General features: G+C 48.1%; 1 protein-coding gene across 1 annotated transcript in view; it reads right to left on the bottom strand.

Annotated features, from left to right (window-relative positions):
- Positions 1-7,385: 7,385 nt before the first annotated feature.
- The window catches only part of LOC137561478 (solute carrier family 23 member 2-like), a 238,790-nt gene continuing 228,760 nt past the window's right edge, over positions 7,386-17,415 (bottom strand). The window contains exon 11 of the mRNA XM_068272779.1: positions 7,386-7,718. Within this exon, the coding sequence (XP_068128880.1) occupies positions 7,543-7,718 (176 nt within the window). The 3' untranslated portion in view covers positions 7,386-7,542. The remainder of the gene's footprint in view (positions 7,719-17,415) is intronic.

Here is a 17,415-nt window from a genome sequence, read left to right as displayed (position 1 = left end):
CATTCTGTGTACTGTTCTGTGTCTGCTGGGAACAGTAGTACACCGCTCGTTCAGCCACACTATATAGCATTCTGTGTACTGTTCTGTGTCTGCTGGGAATAGTGGTACACCGCTCACCCGCCACTGTATAGCATTGTGCTCTGTGTCGCTGCTGGGAATAGTGGTACACCGCTCACCCGTCACTGTATAGCATTGTGCTCTGTGTCGCTGCTGGGAATAGTGGTACTGTATAGCATTTCTGTACTGCCACTGTACTGCTGCCAGTCAGCGTGTACTGTAAGGATAAGTGAAATGAGGAAGAAATCCGGTGAAAGAGGGAGGGGCAAGGGAAGAGGTGTTTCCCCTGACGGTTCACGTACAGGCCACAGGGGAGCACCCAAGAAAACCCACTCAATACCGCCCATGTTGTCCAGGACAACAACCCTCACAAATCCAAAAGAACAGGACCAGATAATTACTTGGATGACCTCTCAAGCGTCCAGCAGTGGGTTAAGCAGCACCAGCACATCACGCACGAGGTCCGAGTCCTCAGCCAGTTACAAGGAGCCAGTGGGCACAAAGCTGACACAACCGGCAGCGACACCACGCACACAACTGCCAGATAACCAGTCCGATGAATTACCTCAGGACACAATGGGGTATTCGCAGGAGCTATTCCCAGCCCAACAAACTTCCACCTTTCAAAGGTCAATGGAGGAACAGCCAGAAATGTTGTGCCTGGATTCACAACCGTTAACTGTGGGAAATGCACCGCGCACTGAAATACAAGGCGAGTCCGAAGAGGACTCGGAAACCCAAATCCCAGAGCAATTTGGGCAGGAGGGGTTGCAATTGCAGGAGGTCGGCCGACAAGATCTGGAAGACGACGTTGGAGTGTGCTGCGCAGAGGTTGTTGTGGGGAGCTCTACTCCACGGCGGCGGCCCACAATGACATATGACGAGTTTGAGGAGATGGAAGAGGAGGGTATGGACAATGTGGACAGAGACCCAGATTTTGTTTGTGAACGAGAACATCGCCGTCGTAGCAGCAGCACAGATGAGTCTGTTGAAGAACCCACTGCTGCACGAGCTCGCCTTGTGCCACAAGGTAGGCGGCGCGCAATTTCAGGCACCACAAGCGTGGAAGTTCAAGTGAGAGGCAAAAGAGGAGCAAACAGAAATCGCCAGCAAGGAGGCAGGTGCTCCAAAGTCTGGGCTTTCTTTGAAGACTGCACTGAGGATGTTACCATGGCGATTTGCAAGGTGTGCAAGACCCGCCTGAGCAGGGGGAAAAGTATTAACAACCTCTCCACCACCAGCATGAGCCGTCACATGCTATCCAAACATCCCACTCTTTGGGCAAACGCGTCAGGACAGGGTACCAGAAACAACACTGCCTCCCTTGGGTTCACCAGACCCGCCTCAGCAGCAGCAGTAGCCCAGCCATTGCGTGGTTCACAACATTCACAAACATCAGACGACGCTGACACTGTCACTTTCCGGAGTAGTGCTCTTGAGGTCTCCCAGTGTTCTTCAAACACAACAACCAACAGCCCTTCCGTGTGCAGCGCTACGGTTCAGTTGTCTGTGTCGGAGATGTTTGAGCGCAAGAGGAAATTGCCAGCAAATGACCCCCGGGCCGTGGCAGTAACAGCCAGCATAGCCAAGCTTCTGGCCTGCGAAATGCTGCCATATCGATTGGTGGAGACAAACAGCTTCAAGGGCATGATGTCAGTGGCCATCCCACGTTACGTGGTTCCCAGCCGCTACCACTTTGCACGCTCTGCAGTGCCTGAGTTGCATGAGCACGTGGTCAGCAAAATAACCCGAAGCTTGAAGAATGCCGTTGCCTGCAAGGTTCACCTCACCACTGACACCTGGACGAGTGCGTTCGGCCAGGGTCGATACATCTCCCTTACCGCGCACTGGATGAACCTTGTGGAGCCTGGCAGCGATTCCTCACCTGCTACGGCACGGGTGTTGCCCACGCCACAAACAGCTGCACCGCCGTCCCTCACACTGGATAACAGCAGCACCTACCTCTCTGACTCCTTCTCCTCCAACGCATCTCAAAGCTGTACCTCATCCGGAAACGCTAACCCAGCAGCAGTAGGATCGTGGAAGCAGTGCAGCACAGCTGTTGGCATGCGTCAGCAAGCGTTGCTGAAGCTAATCTGCCTTGGGGATAAGCAGCACACAGGGGAGGAAATTTGGAAGGGAATAAAGGAACAGACGGATTTGTGGCTGGCACCGCTGGACCTGAAACCGGGCATGGTTGTGTGTGATAATGGGAGTAATCTCATTCGCGCTTTAAGGTTGGCTAAGCTGACACACATCCCTTGCCTGGCGCACGTGATGAACCTAGTAGTTCAGCGGTTCCTGAGGACATACCCAGGCGTGGCCGATCTTCTGTTGAAGGTGCGTCGAGTGGCCAAACATTGTAGAACTTCCAGTACTGCTTCGGGGGCACTCGCCAAGATGCAGGAGCGCTTCAATCTCCCCCACCATCGCTTGCTGTGTGATGTCCCTACGCGCTGGAATTCTACGCTGCACATGCTAGCCCGCTTTTGCGAGCAGAAGAGTGCAGTGGTCCAGTACATGACGGCGCAGTACCGAGGCGCATCCGGCCAGCTGCCAAGCTTCTGTGGATCCGATTGGGCCAACATGTTGGACCTCTGCCAAGTCCTCCAAAATTTTGAGCAATCCACGTTGCTTGTGAGCAGTGACAACTCTTCAGTCAGCATTACCATACCACTGCTGTGTTTACTGAAGAGGTCGATGTTAAAAATCAAGGAAACAGCTGTCATGATGCAACTGGGGGAATCTGAAGGAGAAAACGATCAGCGTGATGGTACCAACATCAGGCCATCCGCCTCAGGGAACGCTGGCCCCAGCAGCTATGACGAAGAAGAGGAGGAGGAACAGCTGGAGTTGGAGCAGGAGTTTCATGCCACCACTGACGAGGGCCAGAGCGGTGCACGTTGGACTTCCACAATTCAACGCGAATGGTCAGCAGAAGCAGACCAGGAAGAAGGTGACGACTATGATGCATCACAACAACTATCACAACGCTCACAAGAGGATGATGAGGATTCTGGTGGGACTCTGGCACACATGGCTCAATTCATGCTAGACTGCATTGAACGTGACCCACGCATTGTGCGCATTCTGGACAACACCAATTACTGGGTTTATACCCTTCTGGATCCACGGTACAAACACAATGTTCCAAAACTGCTTGAAGAAAGAGTCAGACAGGTCAAAATGGAAGAATACCAGCAGGCCCTTGTGGAGACTTTAGAGAGGAGATTGACATCCTCCCCCTCCTCTAGCCAGTTGTACGCAGACAGACTGACTTCCGCAAACCCAGGACGACCAGGAGGGCAGCAAACAACGCAAGCCGCAGCTAGTACCCAAAAGGGAATGGTATCGGCAGTGTCCTTGGAGTGGGAAAATTTTCTGACACCCATGCAGCAGCAGCCCACTGAACAGCAAGCGTGCAGATCCACCTCCAACACCGATCGCCTGGAGAAGATGGTCAAGGACTACATGTCAGATGACGTAGCTGTGTCTAACAATCCATCTGCACCCTTCAACTATTGGGTATCGAAGCTAGACACCTGGCACGAACTGGCAATGTACGCAATAGAGGTGCTGGCTTGCCCGGCAGCGAGCGTTATGTCGGAACGCTGTTTCAGTGCTGCCGGAGGCATCGTCACAGATCGGCGTATCCGCCTCTCCACAGAAAATGCAGACCGTCTGACTCAAATTAAAATGAATCAATCCTGGATTGGAAACGACTACGCAACACTCCAGGACCCCAACCAAGTAACATGACCAATGAACATCTGGGATGGTTTAGCGTTTCCGGTCCCTGTTTATTGAACCTCTCATCTGTATTACACTTATGACTGCATGGCGGCAAAAAGCATTGCTATATCCGCACGCTTTTTGTCCTCATGCAAGGCCTGTGTTGTTGTGTCTCAAAAAGCTTGGCCTTCTCCTCCTGCGCCTGCTCCTGTTCCATCACGTCTGCTGCTGCTGGGTTAGCATTTCCAGTCCCTGTTTATTGAACCTCTCATCTGTATTACATTTATGACTGCATGGCGGCAAAAAGCATTGCTATATCCGCACGCTTTTTGTCCTCATGCAAGGCCTGGGTTGCGTCTCAAAAAGCGTGGCCTTCTCCTCCTGCGCCTCCTCCTGTTCCATCATGTGTGCTGCTGCTGGGTTAGCGTTTCCAGTCTCTGTTTATTGAACCTCTCATCTGTATTACATTTATGACTGCATGGCGGCAAAAAGCATTGCTATATCCGCACGCTTTTTGTCCTCATGCAAGGCCTGTGTTGTTGTGTCTCAAAAAGCTTGGCCTTCTCCTCCTGCGCCTCCTCCTGTTCCATCACGTCTGCTGCTGCTGGGTTAGCATTTCCAGTCCCTGTTTATTGAACCTCTCATCTGTATTACATTTATGACTGCATGGCGGCAAAAAGCATTGCTATATCCGCACGCTTTTTGTCCTCATGCAAGGCCTGGGTTGCGTCTCAAAAAGCGTGGCCTTCTCCTCCTGCGCCTCCTCCTGTTCCATCATGTGTGCTGCTGCTGGGTTAGCGTTTCCAGTCTCTGTTTATTGAACCTCTCATCTGTATTACATTTATGACTGCATGGCGGCAAAAAGCATTGCTATATCCGCACGCTTTTTGTCCTCATGCAAGGCCTGGGTTGTTGTGTCTCAAAGCGTGGCCTTCTCCTCCTGCGCCTCCTCCTGTTCCATCACGTGTGCTCTGTGCTGCTGCTGGGTTAGCGTTACCGGTCCCTGTTTATGGAACCTCTTCTCTTTATTACATTTATGACTGCATGGCGGCAAAAAGCATTGCTGCTATATCCGCACGCTTCTTGTCCTCATGCAAGGCCTGGGTTGTTGTGTCTCAAAAAGCGTGGCCTTCTCCTCCTGCGCCTCCTCCTGTTCCATCACGTGTGCTCTGTGCTGCTGCTGGGTTAGCGTTACCGGTCCCTGTTTATTGAACCTCTTATCTTTATTACATTTATGACTGCATGGCGGTAAAAAGCATGCTATCCGCACGCTTCTTGTCCTCATGCAAGGCCTGGGTTGTTGTGTCTCAAAAAGCGTGGCCTTCTCCTCCTGCGCCTCCTCCTGTTCCATCACGTGTGCTGCTGCTGCTGCTGGGTTAGCGTTACCGGTCCCTGTTTATTGAACCTCTTATCTTTATTACATTTATGACTGCCTGGCGGTAAAAACCATGTTACCTGTGCAAAGAAACATGACATTTTCAGCATTTAAAAGACAATTTTTCCTTTGAAACTTTACAATCAATTTTCTCAAAAACTATAAGCTCTTTTTGCTAATTTTTTTTTTCCTCTTGTACCCACTCCCAAGGTGCACATACCCTGTAAATTTGGGGTATGTAGCATGTAAGGAGGCTTTACAAAGCACAAAAGTTCGGGTCCCCATTGACTTCCATTATGTTCGGAGTTCGGGTCGAACACCCGAACATCGCGGGCATGTTCGGCCTGTTCGGCCCGAACCCGAACATCTAGATGTTCGCCCAACACTAATTGGGAACGGCGGAATCCGCATCAGAGGCGGCCCCCGCACTAGATACATTGCATGACAGTACTGGTGTGGCTGGGACTGATAGTCCACCAAGATTCAGACTTACACGCGCGCGAGCAGAGAGGCAGAGTTTAAATAGCAGTTAGAAGGGTGTCGGCTGACCAGCTGGGTCAGCTGACAAATTCCACTGCTCTCATTGGACCAGCAATTAGGGAGGTCCTGGAAAGGTCCTAGAGTATATATACTGCTGGTTTTTCACTTGCTCTTTGTCTGGCGTGCGATCACATATGTGGGAGCACCCAGATCCGTAGTCAGATCCTTAAGTGTGCCGGGACCAGCTGGAGCTGTAATCCTACACTTAGCTAGATTATTGATAGCTAAAGTACTAGTTTGATTGTGATAATCTGTTATGACTTTTGCCTGCCTCGACTATCCTCCTGAACTCTGACCTTGTACCTCGATATTTCTGATACTCTGTTGCCAAACCTCGGCTCGTTCCTAGACTCTGTTTCTGCCTCCTGATTTTGTACCCCGATATATCTGATACCCCGTTGCCGAACCCTGCCTGTACTTTGACTCCGCCTTTGCCTACTGTATTTGTACTTTATCTGTCCGTGTGTGTACGACCTGGCTTGTCTGACCTCGAGAACCGACCTTACGATTGGAGGCGGTTCCCAGTCCTGTTAGTGACACTTCTTCCTGAGTGTCACTCTCGGACTTTCCTTCCTACTGTCAGTCTGACTCCTCCCGTCTTGGAGAGCTCAGGTCTGCGGAAGGAATCCGTGCAGTTCTCCTTGCTGCACTGAGGCCTAGGCCTACTAGTGTTACTGTTACACCAAAACACTACACTCTACTCAGGCGAACAGAGGTTAGTTTGTATATCGGATTATCGGTGAGACTGCAGATCACTTATAATCTGGTATATATCTGTATTTCCGGTGATACTGCAGATCACCGGTAATCAGATACTCTCTGCGCCCACCGATCGTTACAGTTTACAGTTCTGTTATGCTCCTCTCAGTCTGTGGCATGCTGTGACATAGTGTGCAGTGATTGTCACTGTGGATTCATCTTCTCCCAGTAGGATATATGTTTTTCTCTCATCTTCTAGTGTGAGAAAGTCTCGGAATAGTTCCAACAATTTCTTAAAGTAAGTGTCCCTGGTTGCAGTATATTTGGGGCAGTGCAATAGGAAGTGGCTTTCATCCTCAATGGTCTTCTGCTCACACTGTTGGCATAGTCTCTCCTCCCTGGGTTTGTACGTCTGTCTGTGTCTCCTAGACTCTATTTCGAGGTTGTGAGCACTCAATCTGTAGACACTCAGGATTTTCCTCTCTTGAGAGTTTTGCAGCTTTTCCAGGTATGGGGCCATTTTATATTCTCTTTGTAGAGACTGGTATATGGTTAGCTTTTGTGACTATAAACTATAACTATACACTGAGTGAGGAGTTGATAGCAACCCCCCTTTGCAGGGAGACATGGTCTAGCCCTCTAACTTTTATACCTAAAACTGATGGAGGATTTTACAGCAGAGAGGCAGAGCTGTGTGAGGAAGGAAATTGCTCCTAGTACTTATGGTAATGTGTGCCCTAACATACAGCATTTAAAGAAAAGTTTTTTTAATGATAGTATTCCTTTAACTGATTCTTAAAAAAAACCATAACAGGAAGTAGATTTGTTTTTGTTATTTGGAAAAATAAAGCACACACAATCTGGTTATAATATGGGTGCACACATAATGATTTATTTTTCTTTTCATTATTTTATTTTTCATACATTGTATATCTGATTACAATGCAGTTTTAAAAACCAGCTTAGAAGACACTCTCATGTAAAGCGGTCTAATTCTATTATTGTGATGATGAATGCATACAGTATATAATCTGCTGGATGAAATTTTCTCTGGTAGTCTTTGCTTCTGGTAGAAGGAAAATCTCAAATGTCGTTCCTGAGGATGTAGTTTATGCAACACAATTGCTGGAGGAGGGCAGCTAATTCCTATCCATTTGAAATGTTGGTAGGAATGGAATGTATCGACTCCATGAAAGCTTTCTTAGGTATTTAGTGACAAAAGGCAGATCATAACAAGATTGTCCTGCGCTGCCATTACTTTTCCCCGCATGCATTTGTTTATGCCAAGCTGAAGTTCCCCTTTCTTCATCTGAACCTAAGCGGAAATAAGAAACAAGATCACCATTTCTGGCTGAACAAATGATTTATGCTGGTTGTTAGCCAAAACATGCAAGATTGTTAGAAGAGGAACAATCTGAGGTTTAGTTACAGTGCAGTAGTTTAAGTCACTGCTCACCCTTAAGCTACATACACACGGGGGACAATGGTCCCCCATTGCATGGTTACAAGAGACCAGGGAGTGAAAGCTCCCTGGTGGTGACAGCTATCCACACGTCTCGCCAGAAAGGCAGAGACGCGGCGGAAGCTGTCTGTGTATGGAGCATCCCCCGGCCGGATGCTCCATTCACTTGCATTGCGTCTCCTGTCGCTAGTCCGCATACACACGCAGACTAGCGACAGTTGCGGCGAAGTTGCTGCGACAGCTGTAGCCAGCGATTGAACAAGTCAATCGCCTGGCGACAGCTCCGACGGGCGACGGATCGGGGCGCGCGCGTCATTCACACGGGCGACCTGTCGCCGCAACACGCGCGTGCCACGTGGTTGCGGCGACAGCCGTACCCCATGTGTATGAGCCATAAGTCTGCACATTATCATAGAACATGAAATGTTCATTCAGTACTTTCCTTTTATAAGTTGTTCTCATATTGTTATTAACAATGCTAGTGACTCCATTTTAGGGGAAAAGTGAGTACACCTCTATCTGACATTTTTGTAAATATTTTACTATATCTTTTCATGGGACAACACTGAAGATATGATATGCAATGTAAAGTAGTCAGTGTAAAGCTTGTATAACTGACAAGCTGACATACTTCACTTACTTTTGTTGCCAGCGGTTTAGACATTAATGGCTGTGTGTTGAGTGATTTTGATTGGGCAGAAATTTACACCATTAAACAAGTTGTAATCTGACTACTTTACATTGTATCAAAGTGTCATGTATTCAGTGTTGTCCCATGGAAGGTAAAGGGAGAGGTGTACTCACTTTTGTGAGAAACTGTACATTTTCAGTTACAGGGTAGGACAATGACACAGATAGGAATGTCAACATTGTCAATGTTGATTTGATTTAAAAAAAACAGCATACACTGCTTTCCTCCATAGGGCTCTGCATCTGACACAGGAGACCAGGGTTTGAATCATGGCTCTTCCTGTTCAGTAAGCCAGCACCTATTCTGTAAGGAAACCTTAGGCAAGACTCTCTAACACTGCTCCTGCCTACTGAGCACGCCCTTGTGGCTGCAGCTCTGGTACTTTGAGTTAGCCGGGAGAAAAGCGCGATATAAATGTTCTGTGTCTTGTCTCTCCATAAACAACATTATTTTTTATGTATCTTGCACAGTGCTGGATGCCTGGACTCATGTGTCCACAAATGGCCCACTTGTACTACTATAGGGGTAATGATCATCTCTATATATGGTTTGAATACTAGTAATCATTATTAAACAATGGGTATCCTGGGAAGGCAAGTTTCAAAAGCTCTGGATCATGTGATTGTTATATATACAGTATAAAAAAGGCATTTTTATAAAAAAAATATAATAATAATAATAAATAACATTTAAATTAATAAAAAAACAAACATACAGCGCAGCGGCAATCAGATGCCGAAAAGGAGGGCAGATTCATTTGTGTGCTAAGTTGTATGTCCGTGCAGCACACTATCAAAGCTGCAGAGTGCTGAATTGTAAAAAATGGCCTGGTCACTAGGGGGGTGTAAGCCTGTGGTCCCCAAGAGCTTAAAGTGATCACCACGTCGCCCTGGAGGCCTCTGAACTCCATGGACAACAAGCACAGAGAAGCCCGTAGTGACAATAGCAGGAGGGAGAAGTATATCAAGCACTAGCCTAGTATATATATTGACCGCATTTTTCGGAATACAAGATGCACTGGATTATAAGACGCACCTAGTTTTAGAGGAGGGAAATAAAGAGAAAAAAATATTCTGAACCAAAAAGACTCCTAAAATATTTCATCAGGTGCTGTCATTTCCCTCATCTTGTGTATTTAGTCTAGATACCAGTGTACTGTATCTGCTGTGGGGTTACATAAAAGCACTAAACAGAAGAATATTGTATGTTCTCTCCTCTCACTCACAACACTGCTTCAACGGATTGCCATGGTGACCTCCAGCTCTCCTGTATAAACACTTCCCCCGCCACATTATAAATACTTGCACTAATCCACAGAACATCTATCATCAAACAGATATAAGATCAAAATCGCGTCTTACTATGGCTTGCTGCGGCATTGTATATCATCCCCCACGTGCTCTGCCGTATTGTGTCCGCCACGTACTCTGGCCGGCTTTGGCTGGTTCTGCTCCATGTCCCCCCATGCTCTGGTGGAGGAGGATGGGAAATATGCCATAAATCAGCACAGTGGATCTTTCCAGTGTGGCGGGGGCAATGATTTTCTATAGCAGAGCTAGACAACTAGCCCAGCAAAGCCAGCAACATGTGGGGGACACCGAACCCAGCAAAGACTACCGCAGCCAGCCAGAGCACGGGGGGACATGGAGCAGAGCCAGTCAAAGCCGGCCAGAGCACGGGGCAGACACAAAACCTGGCAGCTGAGCATGTGGGGGATGATATACAATGCCGCACCAAGCCACAGTAAGCCACGATTTTGATCTTATATTTGTATATTCGTTATATAAGGCGCACTGATTCCCCCCATCCCCCAGTTTTAGGGGAGAAAAAGTGTGTCTTATATTCCGAAAAATATGGTACATAGTCTTACTCCACTCTACCTTAGCCTGGAGCTTGGTGTCACCCCCTCTGGTAGTGACACCTGGTGCAGTCCGCACCTACCACACCTCCCTAGTGATGCCACTGGATAAGATACAAGAGACTTTTCCTATGCCTCAAGGACTGATTCTGACCCATTACAATACCAGATAATACACTTGTAAAGGTACAGATTTAGCTGAAAATTATATATTTTATTTATTATATTTTCAATGGAAACGCCCACCATTTGGTCAATGTCTGTATGTCGTAAATGGCCCTACAGAGATCCAAATTTTTCATCAACTGATACTATTTTCTTTGTAAATAATTTCAGTTGAAATATCAGTTGTGCTGCAGAATAATTTCATAAAGTTTACAATTTATCCCTACAGGTCACCCTCCTGAAATGTACTAGAAATGCTACCTTAGCGGAGATCTGGGCGTTCCTTTTCTAACAAGAGTGATTTTCTACATCTACACACTCTTGTTTTCACTTTTACTTCTTGCTTTACAATGCATGCCCGGGTACAGAAAAGCTCAAAGCAAATGCATTTTTAATGCTTATTCATAATGTTAACCAGCTTCACATTGACTACAAATGTACTTGTCATATTCACCGGCCCCCTTCTTGTGTTCGTCTGTCCCGGGGTTCTGTTCGCGCGCGGGTATGGATGGCATTTGTTATGCCTGTCGTGTGGCGTGACAGCATTGCTAATTAAAATACATGCATGCGCGAGTGCTTGTGAGCATGTGCATGCAAACTGTTTTTATGTGTGCACATACGCATGCACAGTGTTCCAATGTGTCATTTTGTTGTTTGGCGCTCATTAGTTGGCGCTAAACTGGCTATTTAAACTCACCTGCCCTGAGTACCAGCGCTTTCTGTTCGATCAGCTTGCCAGCAGTTGTACCTGTTACTCTGACAACATGTTTCCTGACTGATCTTCTGATATTGACCTCGGCTAGTTTCTGTATCACGATTGAACTCTGCCTGTCTCGACCCTTGGCCTGTATCCTGTTTACGAGTGAATTCCACCTCGACCCTTTGCCTGTCTAACGTTTACGAGTGAACTCTGCCTGCCTCAATCTCGGACTGTCTCATTACGCTTCTGATTACTGATTTGCTACTTCATCCTGATCACGATCTCCTCATCGCAGTATCAGCTGTTCTCTCTTGTCACTGTTGGGGGCAATCCGTTGCCCACTAGAGGTAGTGGCCCTTCATTCCTTGTGGGTTGCTCTGGTGAAGGCCCGTAGCCACTTAGACCCCACGCCTCGGGAGAGCCCATGCCAACCACTAGTGACAGGGTCAACAGTTTCCATCTGAATCACAACACTACTATTACAGTTTACCAGACATTTAATTAAAATGTTACAACTATTTGGTTTTTTTTTGGGGGGGGGGACACTTTATACAAAAAATCAACATTCAATTATAGTAGAGCAAGTTGTTTTGCAAATCATAAAAGAAGAAAAAAATGTATTTTAATTATTTTTATAATGAATGCCATCAACAAATTATATACTTTTTATAATGAATGCCATCAGTGAATTATAATTCATTCCATTAGTAAATAAAGTCTAAGATGATAATGATTTGGATACATAAAATCTCAGCATATTTTGACTTGCAATTCAAACAAATTAGTACATAAATGATCAAAGATATGTTAAGATATTGAAAAAATGTTTAATGTACCCATATATACTTGCGTATAAGCAAAACCACCCAAGTATAAGTTGACCCCCAAAATTGTACCTAAAAATTGGCAAAAATGATTGATCCGAGTATAAGCAGGGGGTTGGAAATGCAAAACCCACTGAGGCTCCCTGACCCCTAACACCTAAGTCTGACCCCAGCATCTTCAGCTAAAGATATATGTTACATAGAAATTATTGTTTTCTAAAAATAAACATGCATGTTACCTTATATACTCAAAGCAGGCTATGTCGGCGCATGGCGCTGAGCATTGTGTGTTGCCATAGCAGCAATGCTATGATGCGCACTCCACGTAGCAGTAATTCGGGCTCTGGCTGCCAGACCCCAAATTACTTCTCTTTCTGAGTCGTGAAAACTCGGAGGGGGAATAGTATTTAATGCCACTTCAGAGTTTAGCAGCAGCAGGGAGATCCGTCATTCGGCTCTCCCCATGCTGAACTGAGTGGTGCTCACACAATATGTACTCCTATATGCTCACGTATAAGCCTAATTCTTCACTACAAAAAATGTGCTGAAAAATTACCCCCTCAGGTTTTAGGCAAGTCAGTGGAGCAGAACGAATGGTGCAGCAAGTTTTTGCTATTGGCAGAGGAGTGTAAGGATCATGCACTAGTGATCCTGCTCCTAGCAGCTGGCTCCCTGCTGTGTCCGTGCCCCCCATCCTCTGGTGCAATGATAGAGGATTCTTCCTGTGTGACAATACATGTGTCTCATATCTATGACACCAGCTAGTGGCGTCTGAAGACACAGCTGTATCATCCTTGGGTCACATCTGGCTATGGGGAGGGGAACTGACTTTTCTGGAGGGGCTGTACTGAGGAGGGGGCTTATACACAAGTCAATTACTTTTTCCTGGTTTCTGAGGGAGAAGTGGGTACCTCAGCTTATACATGGGTCTGCTTATATGTGAGTATATACGGTATTTCACAAAGAGAAAGCATAATTTGTTGCCAAACATCTTCTGCAAAGATGTGAGAGAGAGTGGCTGAAGCACATTGCAGAAAGCAACTGCTTCAGAATTACTGTGTGCCCCATGCCTTAGCAGTATACTGAATGTCCACTGTTGGAGCGGTATGTTCAGTGTTTCCCCCGAGTCTGCCGCTTGCCAGAGCAGTATGTCTAATGTTTCCCCTTTAATGCAGTACCGTATGTGTACTGTCTCTCCACGAAAGCAGCATGCGTTATGTGCATACTTCCCCCAGTGTCCCTCAGCATAAGCATAAACGTCCCTCCGTGAGGGCAGCATATGCATACTCCCACCCCCCCAGCGTACCCAGGCATAAACATCTCTCTGTGAGAGCGACATGTGCATACTTTCTCCTTGGGTGTCCCCCGGCATAAGCAGTGCCTTGCATAGCGGTGCATTAACTTTCTGGTTCCCGCTGACAGGTTCATCTGTAGCTCGTCTGTTGTCTGCCTCGTCTCTTTAACCCCCTGCAGTGACTCATTTCTATGACACCCTCTAGCGGCGCCTTGCGTTACGTGCATCACGGGAGCATGGCCAAGGTCCGCGCAGCTTATAGCTGCAAAAGTGCAGTAGCCGTCCACTAGCTGTGACAGCTAGTGTTGGGCGAACACCTAGATGTTCGGGTTCGCGAACGTTCGCCGAACATCGCCGCGATGTTCGGGTGTTCGCGCCGAACTCCGAACATAATGGAAGTCAATGGGGACCCGAACTTTCGTGCTTTGTAAAGCTTCCTTACATGCTACATACCCCAAATTTGCAGGGTATGTGCACCTTGGGAGTGGGTACAAGAGGAAAAAAATATTTGAAAAAGAGCTTATAGTTTTTGAGAAAATTGATTGTAAAGTTTTAAAGGAAAAACTGTCTTTTAAATGTGGAAAATGTCATGTTTCTTTGCACAGGTAACATGCTTTTTGTCGCCATGCAGTCATAAATGTAATACAGAGAAGAGGTTCCAGGAAAAGGGACCGGTAACGCTAACCCAGCACAAGCAGCAGAACACGTGATGGAACAGGAGTAGGCGCAGGAGGAGAAGGCCACGCTTTTTGAGACACAACATCCCAGGCCTTGCATGAGGACAAATAGCGTGCGGATATAGCAATGCTTTTTGCCGCCATGCAGTCATAAATGTAATAAAGATGAGAGGTTCAATAAACAGGGACCGGAAACGCTAACCCAGCAGCAGCAGCAGCAGCACACGTGATGGAACAGGAGGAGGCGCAGGAGGAGAAGGCCACGCTTTTTGAGACACAACATCCCAGGCCTTGCATGAGGACAAATAGCGTGCGGATATAGCAATGCTTTTTGCCGCCATGCAGTCATAAATGTAATAAAGATGAGAGGTTCAATAAACAGGGACCGGAAACGCTAACCCATCACAGATGGTCATTGTTCATGTTACTTGGTTGGGGTCCAGGAGTGTTGCGTAGTCGTTTCCAATCCAGGATTGATTCATTTTAATTTGAGTCAGACGGTCTGCATTTTCTGTGGAGAGGCGGATACGCCGATCTGTGACGATGCCTCCGGCAGCACTGAAACAGCGTTCCGACATAACGCTGGCTGCTGGGCAAGCCAGCACCTCTATTGCGTACATTGCCAGTTCGTGCCAGGTGTCTAGCTTCGATATTCAATAGTTGAAGGGTGCAGATGGATTGTTCAACACAGCTACACCATCTGACATGTAGTCCTTGACCATCTTCTCCAGGCAATCGGTGTTGGAGGTGGATCTGCACGCTTGCTGTTTTGTGGGCTGCTGCTGCATGGGTGTCATAAAATTTTCCCACTCCAAGGACACTGCCGATACCATTCCCTTTTGGGCACTAGCTGCGGCTTGTGTTGTTTGCTGCCCTCCTGGTCGTCCTGGGTTTGCGGAAGTCAGTCTGTCGGCGTACAACTGGCTAGAGGAGGGGGAGGATGTCAATCTCCTCTCTAAAGTCTCCACAAGGGCCTGCTGGTATTCTTCCATTTTGACCTGTCTGACTCTTTCTTCAAGCAGTTTTGGAACATTGTGTTTGTACCGTGGATCCAGAAGGGTATAAACCCAGTAATTGGTGTTGTCCAGAATGCGCACAATGCGTGGGTCGCGTTCAATGCAGTCTAGCATGAATTGAGCCATGTGTGCCAGAGTCCTGACAGAATCCTCATCACCCTCTTGTGAGCGTTGTGATAGTTGTTGTGATGCATCATAGTCGTCACCTTCTTCCTGGTCTGCTTCTGCTGACCATTCGCGCTGAATTGTGGAAGTCCAACGTGCACCGCTCTGGCCCTCATCAGTGGTGGCATGAAATTCCTGCTCCAACTCCAGCTGTTCCTCCTCCTCTTCTTCGTCATAGCTGCTGGGGCCAACGTTTCCTGATGCGGATTGCCTGATGTTGGTACCATCACGCTGATCGTTTTCTCCTTCAGATTCCCCCAGTTGCATCATGACAGCTGTTTCCTTGATTTTCAACATTGACCTCTTCAGTAAACACAGCAGTGGTATGGTAATGCTGACTGAAGAGTTGTCACTGCTCACAAGCAACGTGGATTGCTCAAAATTTTGGAGGACTTGGCAGAGGTCCAACATGTTGGGCCAATCGGATCCACAGAAGCTTGGCAGCTGTCCGGATGCGCCTCGGTACTGCGCCGTCATGTACTGGACCACTGGACTCTTCTGCTCGCAAAAGCGGGCTAGCATGTGCAGCGTAGAATTCCAGCGCGTAGGGACATCACACAGCAAGCGATGGTGGGGGAGATTGAAGCGCTCCTGCATCTTGGCGAGTGCCCCCGAAGCAGTACTGGAATTTCTGCAATGTTTGGCCACTCGTCGCACCTTCAACAGAAGATCGGCCACGCCTGGGTATGTCCTCAGGAACCGCTGAACTACTAGGTTCATCACGTGCGCCAGGCAAGGGATGTGTGTCAGCTTAGCCAACCTTAAAGCGCGAATGAGATTACTCCCATTATCACACACAACCATGCCCGGTTTCAGGTCCAGCGGTGCCAGCCACAAATCCGTCTGTTCCTTTATTCCCCTCCAAATTTCCTCCCCTGTGTGCTGCTTATCCCCAAGGCAGATCAGCTTCAGCAACGCTTGCTGACGCATGCCAACAGCTGTGCTGCACTGCTTCCACGATCCTACTGCTGCTCGGTTTGCGTTTCCGGATGAGGTACAGCTTTGAGATGCGTTGGAGGAGAAGGAGTCAGAGAGGTAGGTGCTGCTGTTGTTATCCAGTGGGAGGGACGGCGGTGCAGCTGTTTGCGGCGTGGGCAACACCCGTGCCGTAGCAGGTGAGGAATCGCTGCCAGGCTCCACAAGGTTCACCCAGTGCGCGGTGAGGGAAATGTATCGACCCTGGCCGAACGCGCTCGTCCAGGTGTCAGTGGTGAGGTGAACCTTGCAGGCAACGGCATTCTTCAAGCTTCGGGTTATTTTGCTGACCACGTGCTCATGCAACTCAGGCACTGCAGAGCACGCAAAGTGGTAGCGGCTGGGAACCACGTAACGTGGGATGGCCACTGACATCATGCCCTTGAAGCTGTTTGTCTCCCCCACTCGATATGGCAGCATTTCGCAGGCCAGAAGCTTGGCTATGCTGGCTGTTACTGCCACGGCCCCAGGGTCATTTGCTGGCAATTTCCTCTTGCGATCAAACATCTCCGAGACAGACAACTGAATCGTAGGGCTGCACACTGAAGGGCTGTTGGTTGTTGTGTTTGATGAACACTGGGAGACCTCAAGAGCACTACTCCGGAAAGTGACAGTGTCAGCGTCTGATGTTTGTGAATGTTGTGAACCACGCAATGGCTGGGCTACTGCTGCTGCTGAGGCGGGTCTGGTGGTGAGTCTGGTGACCCCAAGGGAGGCAGTGTTGCTGGTACCCTGTCCTGCCGCGTTTGCCCACAGAGTGGGATGTTTGGATAGCACGTGGCGGCTCATGCTGGTGGTGGAGAGGTTGTTAATACTTTTCCCCCTGCTCAGGCGGGTCTTGCACACCTTGCAAATCGCCATAGTACCATCCTCAGTGCAGTCTTCAAAGAAAGCCCAGACTTTGGAGCACCTGCCTTGCTGGCGATTTCTGTTTGCGCCTCTTTTGCCTCTCACTTGAACTTCCACGCTTGTGGTGCCTGAAATTGCGCGCCGCCTACCTTGTGGCACAAGGCGAACTCGTGCAGCAGTGGGTTCTTCAACAGACTCATCTGTGCTGCTGCTACGACGGCGATGTTCTCGTTCACAAACAAAATCTGGGTCTCTGTCCACATTGTCCATACCCTCCTCTTCCATCTCCTGAAACTCGTCATATGTCATTGTGGGGGGCCGCCGCCGTGGAGTAGA

This window comes from Hyperolius riggenbachi, chromosome 3 (genome assembly GCF_040937935.1).
Source record: "Hyperolius riggenbachi isolate aHypRig1 chromosome 3, aHypRig1.pri, whole genome shotgun sequence".
NCBI classification, from domain to species: domain Eukaryota; kingdom Metazoa; phylum Chordata; class Amphibia; order Anura; family Hyperoliidae; genus Hyperolius; species Hyperolius riggenbachi.
The sequence above is the reverse complement of the archived record's forward strand: the minus strand, read 5'-3'. Positions and strand labels throughout refer to the sequence as shown.